Below are 8,998 nucleotides of genomic sequence, written 5' to 3'. Positions count from 1 at the left end.
ACCAGCTACCCTTGCAGACCAATGCAGACCCACTGACTTAGATGACTCAAGCTCATTGTGCTCAAATGTGACCTGAGGGAAATCTACATAGGGGTGAGCGTAGGAATGAAAGCACTCCAAGAGTCTTATTTATCATACTTAACCAGTCACATTTTTATTAGCAGCTAGCAGCAAAGGGGTCTTCTGAAAGACCAGGCAGCATCAAGAAAGATAAACAAGAGAGGATTTGCTAAAGTGAAATGAATTGACATCATCAGGAAATGCAAGCAGCAGTGTGATAGTCCATGGTTGCTGAAAGGTTATTCTTGGTTAAGAAAGATCTCTTTGTGCCTGGACAAGTTACCTGGTCAGCACCTGGAAAGAATGTGGAGGTATACTCACGGTAAAGTTAGAAAGCAGGCAGCATTTGTACTCGGTGGGAGGCAGGCACCCAGGGATGGCTATGCATTTATAGACAGTGGCAGACCCTCAGAGGAGGTGTGAAGAGTGCTCCATTAACAAAGTGTTGCCTTGCAGAAGCTGGACTCGCAGCTGGATTGGCATGAAGTTGGCAAGCAATTGGAGGCACCACTGGGTGATGTGCCTAAACCAGTCACACAGCAAGCTGATTTGCAGCCACTCTGGTTATAGGAAGTGGGTCCATCACAAGTTGGTTGGCCAGAAATCACAGTGTCACAGGAAGCTGGTTTGCAACAGTCCTTTGCGGAACAAGGGACCTGGCAGTTAGCCACTGGCTGGTAGATGAAGCATGTGGAAGCAGCCGGTTGGCAGTGAAATGGCTGGCAAAGGGAAGGCACACAGCAACTAGTATTGCAAGAACTGAACACACAAGTCGATGGCTGGCAGGAAACAGGCATGTAGAGGGCTAATTGGCAAGGCTTGAACATATAGCAGATGGGTTGATAATAAGTTGATTTACAGGGCTGGCCTTCACCACTGACGGGTTGACATGAACTTCCTTGGCACCAAGTTGGTTGGCATGGACTAACTGTACAGACGGTTGGTAGGCAAGAAGTTTCCGGACAGGAGGTCACTTCAGAGCAGGATGGCTGGCAGGATCCAGCATCACAGCAGACTGATTGGCCACAAGCTGCCTGACATGATCCAGACATGCAGACAGGTTCCTGGCAGGAGCTTTGCTGGCAGGGACTGGCATTGCAGCACTTTTCCTGACAACAAGTAGATTCCGAGCAGGATGGTTGACATGAGCTAACCAGACAAGGAGGCTGACCAGTGCCAGACTGATAGCAGGCTGCGTGGGAGCACATAGGTCGGCAAACAAAACCCACACAAGACGTTGCTGGGAGGCAGGTAGGTTGACACGAAGCAGGATCACAGCCACTTGGGGCACCAATGGATGGCTGACAGCTTTCTTGGCATGTGACCAGTTGCCACGTTCTGCTGTAGCAGGAACTAGGCAAACAGAGAGCATGCCTAAAGTCGCTTCTAATTGGGTATGTGGTGATGGTGGGCACAGCTGGAATGGCTGTGGTGTTTCCAGGACAACAGCTGTCTGCCATGGTGCTGGTGCTGACCTTTCTGGGAAGTCGCAAGCTCAGTATACCTGCATTTGAAAGACATCCGATACAGAGGGGCTTTTATAGTCCTTCACTAGGGGTGGTGGCACGACATGCAGCATCTTTCCTTGTTATTATTTTTACTCACTTGCATGCAAACATCTGATTAACAGGCTTCAGGAGCCTGGGAGATGTTGTTCCAACTTTGAAAATGTGTCTGTTGAGTCGGGAGTTCTGCACTGCATTTGGATTCGTTGACACTGCGCCTGCTCTTGGATGAGCTGTCCCTTTTACAGGTTGCTCCCCAGCCTTACTGAAGCAGGCCTTTCCTGGCACTAACCTTTCATCAGGAGGCCTCTACCAAGCCAGAGCGGCCCTGCTCTTCCTCCAGAAACGCAGCTTTGCGCTGTTCAATCAGAAATGAAGCCTTGACCCAGTTTGGGGAGGGGGTGTCAAGACGGGAAATGGAAAATTAGTCCATAGAACCCAGGGACACTTAAGTGCCTCCACCTCTTTTTAAAACCTTCCCATTTAGCATTCCTGAAACTTGTTTACTGTACTATTACTAATAATAACAATAGAAATGGCTTTCATTTATTGCATAGTTACTAGACCAAGCCCTTGACTGCATTTTTCATTGGATCCTCACAATGACTTTAGTACGTATAATTGTCATCACTATGTTAGAAGTGGCAAAAAAAAAAAAAAAAAAGTAATAAATGCAGAAGAAACCAGGTTTAAAACAAAGTTAATATTAAAATGTAAAACTTCATTGGCCTTTTCAGGAAGCCTAAAATCTCCCCCAAATTGGTTCCTCTCAATATTTTTTTAGAACAGGAAAGAAAAACCAGAAGAAGTGGCAAAACTAACTCATAGATTTTAAATCATGTTCCCAAAATTATGCAAATGATAAGGCATAGAAACAAAATTCAAACCTAGCTTTGTCTGACTGCCAAACCCCTAATGTTAACCACCTATTAGACTCCCTGATTCTGGGGAGGCAGGGAGAGGGCGACACTGATATAGTGGCTGCAGGCTGACACTCCCATGGCAGCAGGCCGGCTCGTGGGCATGTTGCCCAGGCCCCATCCAGGGGATCCTCCACCCATTCCAGTGACTGTAATCAGCAACTAGACCACACTGGTGTGAGTACTTACCTCTGCTTATCAATACACTCAAACACAGTCTTTTAATTTTGGAAATTTAAAAAACTGCCAAATATTTCATCAAGAAGGATCAAACCCACCCCAGGGCATCAACAGCATATGAATTCTATACAAATAAAAACACAACAGCCAGAAGTGATAATAAAAAAAAATCACTGAAAAGTGGTGTTAACGTTAAACCAATCCCTTCCAAGAGGAATTCATGAGGGACTTTCTTGGCCCTTCTGCTTTTCCTCTGGGCTTGTCCTGGCTCCGCATCACCAGCCAGGTCCAGTGTTCTACACCAGCCAACGTCCTGGCCTGGTTCATGCTGGAGTGCATGACGGAGTGGAAAGATCACAGTGTGGGGAGCCAGATGGGGCTGGCCTTGATTTCTGGGTCTGCCACTAACTCAGTCTGTTGGATGTGTTAGCTATTTACCTAAGTCTTCAAAGTACGGCGATTTCATCAACTGCATTGCCGTGTCTCAGATTCGTTTTTTATGGGTGTTTGTTTGTTTTGGTTGCTTCACAAATTATTGAAAATACTGGAAACGCTGGAGGGTACTTTGCAAACCCCCAGCTACAAAACGCCTTCTCCTTGGCACCCTCCTCACCCTCATTTTAAAAAGAAGAGAAACGTTTTTGATCAGAACAATGTCTGGAAAACCTTCTCCCCTGTCATTGAAACACCTTTTTCCCCACAATTGGTTTCTATGTCACACCATGGATCACTTCTTTTGCCCTCCTTCTTGTCTCTATTCATGTTGGCATCTTTCAATCTGCAGGAATCCATGCACTGTGTTTTATTGCTGAATATTTACACCCCAAAGCTCTTCATCTTCCCAAAGGAAGTATTTAATACTTTCAGTCTTACTAAATATGTCAATCAAAATGGGAACATGAGTATAATTGAAAAATCACATCAACTTCAGTCCAATATCCTATACCACTTTTATAGTTTTAAAGCAATCCATTCTCCATCCATTTTTCTGTAAGTGATTCTGCTCTTGTTTTCTTTCCTCCTAAAGGAACCTCTCAATCGCAAGAACAGCTGTCTTGCTGTAGTTCAAGGCACTAAAAACACGCAGTGTATCAACAAAGACACCTTGTGACCACATTGAGAAATATGATGATCCACACAGAACCTAGGCTTTGGAAATAATTGGGTTTTAGTCATTTGCATGTTACTTATTAGCCACAACAATCGTGAATTTTATCACTCCCTTCATATATGTGTGTGTGTGTATATATATGTATGTTTGTGTATGTGCATATGTGTATAAAGGCATGTATACTCATACATATGTGTGCCTGCAGTTTTTGAACAATACACTCACGTATGTTTGAGTGTGTGTATATATATACACACACATTATATTAATATACATAAATATATACACACACGTATGGTTTTCCGGAGCTTGTTTATATCAATCAACATTATGTTGGTAAGATTCACCCATGCTATTGCATGTCACCGTGTCCAGTCATTTTCACAGTATGATATCCCATTGTGTGAATATACTACAATTTACTTGTCCATGGATGGGCACTTGGATTGTTTGTCCTTCAAATTCTGCATCTTATGTACAGGGAAAAAATAGGAGAGAATACATATTACTTCACCGAATTGCTGTAATCCATATGAAATACTTAGTCCAGTACTTGGTACAGAGGTTCAAAACCCTAGCCAACTCCTCTCTCTCTCTGTCTGTTTTTTTGTGGTTTTTGTTTTTGTTTTTTTAGACGAAGTCTGTCTCTGTCACCCAGGTTGAAGTGCAATGGCGCAATCTTGGCTCACTGCAACCTCCTCCTCCCGGGTTCAAGCAATTTTCCTGCCTCAATCTCCTAGTAACTGGGACTACAGGTGTGCGCCTCCACGACCAGATAATTTTTGTATTTTTAGTAGAGATGGGGTTTCACCATGTTGGCCAGGCTGGTTTTGAACTCCTGACCTCAGATGATTCGCCCGCCTGGACCTCCCAAAGTGCTGGGATTACAGGCATTAGCCACAGCATCCGGTTGGCCAGCTCCCCTCTTGACTCTGGAAGGAGACAATGATAAATCCCAATGGCTTGATGAGACAGTAACTCCAACATCTATGTGGTAAGTTGTGCTTCTGACTTTCTCCCTCTGCCATAGTCTGACCCAGTGATTCTCAAACAGGGGTGATTTTTGCACTCCCAGGCAATGTTTGGCAATGTCTGGAGACATTGGTGATCATCACCCTCAAGGGATGCTACTAGAACCTGGTTCATAGAGGCCAGCGATGCTGCTTAACATCCTACAATTCACAGGACAGCCATTACAACAAAGAATCACCCAGCCCAAAATGTCAATAACGCTGGAGTTGAGAAGCCCTGGTCGACCCTCACACTGTGCTCTTGATGACTCAACCTGCACCTTGAGGACAAGGAATAGGCCTCCATTCTGTGCACTAAGTATAGAGAGTGACTGCTTTGAAGAGACTCTGTCCTTGGAGATTGTAAGATATGGAATTTATCCTATGAGTGTCTTGGAGGAACTAGGAGAACATAAACAAAATTCTCACACAAGAAATCCAAGTTACCCAACCTTCTCTGCTGTAAGTATGATCTCTGATCTCCACTGATTTTTCTTCCACTGTGGACCCAAAAACAATTGGCTTCCTTTCCTCCCTGGCCTCTCTATATCCAGAACCATGTTCTTCCATTGAGTTCTCCACACCAAGGCCAGAGGAATGTTCCAAAACCCAGTGCTCTTCCTGTCACCTCCCTGCATGCAGCCCCCTGATGCCTTCATGTCAGCCCTGCAACAAACCCAAACACCTCTGTCTAGCATGCAAGGCCCAACATAGACAGATCACTGTCTACAATCTGACCTCGTGGCTCATTCCTCAAAGAACAACTCTGCCTACGCCTCACCTAATGAACAATTTGCTCTCAAGCCCCATTCACTTGTACATGTCTCCTTTGCCTAGAAAACTTTTCCTTTCCTGTTTGTAGCTGGTTGATTCATGCTCGTACTGAAAGACTCGATGCCAGTATCACATTCTCCAATAATTCTTTCCTTGTTCCCCCACCACGTTCTGCTGAGTTCATGGTGCTCTGTGCTTATCTCCGAGTACTTGGCACAAAGGAATGTCATAATTGTCTTGCTGCCCACCAGAGAGTGCGCTTCTTTACAGCAAAGACTGAGACTTCTGTTTATCCTTAGAGCTAAACACAATCCCTGGCACCTAGCTGCTATCTAATAATGCCTGACGGATGGGTGGGTGGATGGATGGTTGAATGAAGCTGCTGTCGAAGAAGAAGCAAGTCACTGATGAGACTATGGCATTAATGGAAGAGCAAGGAGAACAGCAAGTCGCTTCAGCTTAACCACCTTTATTGGACAGTTACATGTTTTACTTGATTGGAGAAGTCCCTAAGGAACACAAGCATGCATAGCAAGGGAGCACATACGTGGTGACAGAAAAGACTACGTGCAGGAAAGAGACCTGAGATGATGTGGCAAAGCGGTTCTTCTTAGCTTAATTGCAGCAGAAGACAAGAACCTGGAATGTCTCCCTCTCACTGTCCAGAAGGCCTTCGTTTCAGTGATCAGGATACTGACATTTCTGATGAGTTCTTTGAGGTGTAAGCAGATGGTGAGTAACAATGCAGAAAGAAAGAGCTCCTAGCTAAGTCATAATGAGCTTTGGGGAGGACAGTGTAGTTTTGTCTCTAGCTGGTGGCTTGCTTTGCAAGAATTGGGGGGCTGAAGCCAGTTTAGCAGTTGGCAGGCTTGCTGGCAGCAGGCTGAGCTGCTGCAGCCTCACGGTTGGTTGGGCTGATGGGTTTGGCCTCAGTGGGCTGGCAGGGACCCTCTTCTGAGACATCCGCCTTGCAGGGTGTTGAGTCAACACAATCCACTTGGCTGGAAGTGGATTTTTTGCAATCCTGTTTGCAAGAGTCGGACTCAGTGCAAGACGGGCGGAAGCAGACTGGGCGGTAAGAGTAGGAAGTGACACAGGCTGGGCGGCGCAGGATGGAGTAGCATGGGCGGTAACAGGAGGGACGGTAGGAGATGGATGTCACATATGGCTGCCTATAGGTGAAGAGTCCAGAGCAGATTGGGCGGCAGATCGGACGGGAGACCGGGCGGTAGGAAACCGTAGCACTGCAAGGCTGTTTGCTGGAACTGGGTATGTAGAAAGTCCTAGGACAAGTTGGTCGGCAGATGGCAGATGCAGAAGACCCTGGACGGCAGGAAAGAGGTCGGCAGGAGGTAGACGGGCAGGAAACTGGCTCAGGGCAGACAGAACGACAGCGCTTGACTACATAGCAAGTAGGTTGGCATGGACTGGGCACACAGACAGCTGGTGAGCAGGGGCTGGGCTCAGAGCAGATGGGTTGGCAGATACTGGAGACACAACAAGAAGGCTTTTGGCAAGTGCTGGGGACACAAGATGGCTCGCACGGGCTCTGAACACAGCAGACAGGGCGGAGGCAAACTGGCTCACAGACCAGAGCCACACAGGTGGCTGGCTGGCAGATGCTAGACTCTGAGCAAGATGGCTCACAAGGGCTGGGGTCACAGCAGACAGCCTGGCAGCCACTGGTCACAGAGCAGGTAGGTGTCGGGCACACCGGCTGACAGCAGGCAGGCTCACAGACCACAGGTTGGCAGGAACTAGGCAGGGTGCAGACAGCTGAACAGCAGCTGGGCTCACAGACAACTGGCTGGCAGCAGCTGGATTTGCAGAGGACAGGCTGGCAGGAAGTGGGCACACAGAGGACTGGTTGGCAGGAAGTGGCCTCAGCACATACAGGTTGGCAGCAGCTGCTCACGGAGCAAGAAGGCTCACAAATAGCAGGCTCACAGCACACAGGTTGAACACAGCTGCTCACGGAGCAAGAAGGCTCACAAATGGTGGCCTCGAAGCACACAGGTTGGCAGCAGCTGCTCATGGAGCAAGAAGGCTCACAAATAGCAGGTTCACAGCACACAGGTTGAGCACAGCTGCTCACGGAGCAAGAAGGCTCACAGGTGGTGGCTTCACAGCACACGGGTTGGCAGCAGCTGCTCACGGAGCAAGAAGGCTCACAAATGGCAGGCTCACAGCACAGGGGTTGGGCACAGCTGTTCACAGGACAGGAGGGCTGACAGCACTGTGGTCCACAGCTGGATGATCCGCAGCTATCTTGACAAGTCACCAGCTGCCATGTCTGGCTCTGGCAGGAACTGGGCAGGCAGATGGGGCCTCCACAGCTCACCTCGGTGGAGCAGAGAGAGATGGCTGGCACGGAGCAGCATTTCCTAGAACAGCAACTACCAGACATGGTGGAGGTGGCCGTGCTTCCTTGTGCTGAGTGCTGAGAGGTCGCTTCCTGACTGTGACAGCTCCCTGACGCCCTCACTTTTATATCCCCTCACTGGTGTGTTCTGTTTGGGACTCCTGCATCTTTTCCTCATTGTTGTTTGGGCCAGTTTGCAGAGGAACATCTTATTATACCACCGTTTGTTGATCTGGAAGCTGTTTATCTACCCATAAAGAAGCTGTTTATTTATTGATGTGCTAAATTTGGAATCCTCAGAGCTACAGGTAGTCTTGGAAGAAGCACCCTCACCTCCAAACTGGATGATCTATGTTTCTGAGCATTGTGAACAGGGAAAGAAGAATGAAACTTATAATTTATCCACCTTCTAGTCTTCCATACAAGGCCCTGGGTTGGGTTCAGAGGATGCCACAGGAATAAGACCTATTCACCCATTCTCTTGAATCTTGTTGTCTAGTGGGCAGATAAGCATGCAGACAAACTCACTGCAATACAATGATAAGTTCAACAACAGACATACAGAGATTAATTGAGAGAAGAGGTGATGAATTCAGTTGGGAGAAGAACAACTGGACTAGATTTTAAATGACTGCACCTCACAGCAATGATCTTACTTAAAACCACCAGCAATCCCACGAGGCAGAGATTTTTCTCCACCATGAGAAATGAATAAATGGACCAGGAACCATGGCTCATGCCTGTAATCCCAACACTTTGGGAGGCCGAGGCAGGCGGATCACCTGAGGTCAGGAGTTTGAGACCAGATTGGCCAACAAGGCGAAACCCCATCTCCACTAAAAATACAAAAATTAGCCAGGCATGGTGGTGCACAACTCTAATCCCAAATGCTTGGGAGGCTGAGGCAGGAGAATCACTTGAACCTGGGAGGTAGAGGTTGCAGTGAGCCAAGATCAAGCCACTGCACTCCTGCCTGGGTGACAGAGATAGACTCTGTCTCAAAAAATAAAAGGAAGGAAAGAAGGAAGGAAGGAAGGAAGGAAGGAAGGAAGGAAGGAAGGAAGGAAGGAAGGAAG

General features: G+C 47.3%; 2 protein-coding genes across 2 annotated transcripts; both read right to left on the bottom strand.

Moving 5' to 3' along the window:
* Positions 1-494: 494 nt before the first annotated feature.
* On the bottom strand, positions 495-1,520 carry LOC105553002 (keratin-associated protein 29-1). The gene has a single exon (XM_011998891.1). It carries the CDS (start codon positions 1,518-1,520, stop codon positions 495-497), a length of 1,026 nt encoding a protein of 341 aa, XP_011854281.1.
* A 4,893-nt stretch (positions 1,521-6,413) lies between these two features.
* On the bottom strand, positions 6,414-7,967 carry LOC105553003 (keratin-associated protein 16-1). The gene has a single exon (XM_011998892.1). It carries the CDS (start codon positions 7,965-7,967, stop codon positions 6,414-6,416), a length of 1,554 nt encoding a protein of 517 aa, XP_011854282.1.
* Between the last annotated feature and the right edge of the window lie 1,031 nt (positions 7,968-8,998).

Source organism: Mandrillus leucophaeus, unplaced genomic scaffold, assembly GCF_000951045.1.
Source record: "Mandrillus leucophaeus isolate KB7577 unplaced genomic scaffold, Mleu.le_1.0 Scaffold58, whole genome shotgun sequence".
Taxonomy (NCBI): domain Eukaryota; kingdom Metazoa; phylum Chordata; class Mammalia; order Primates; family Cercopithecidae; genus Mandrillus; species Mandrillus leucophaeus.
This window is presented reverse-complemented; position numbering and strand designations above follow the sequence as displayed.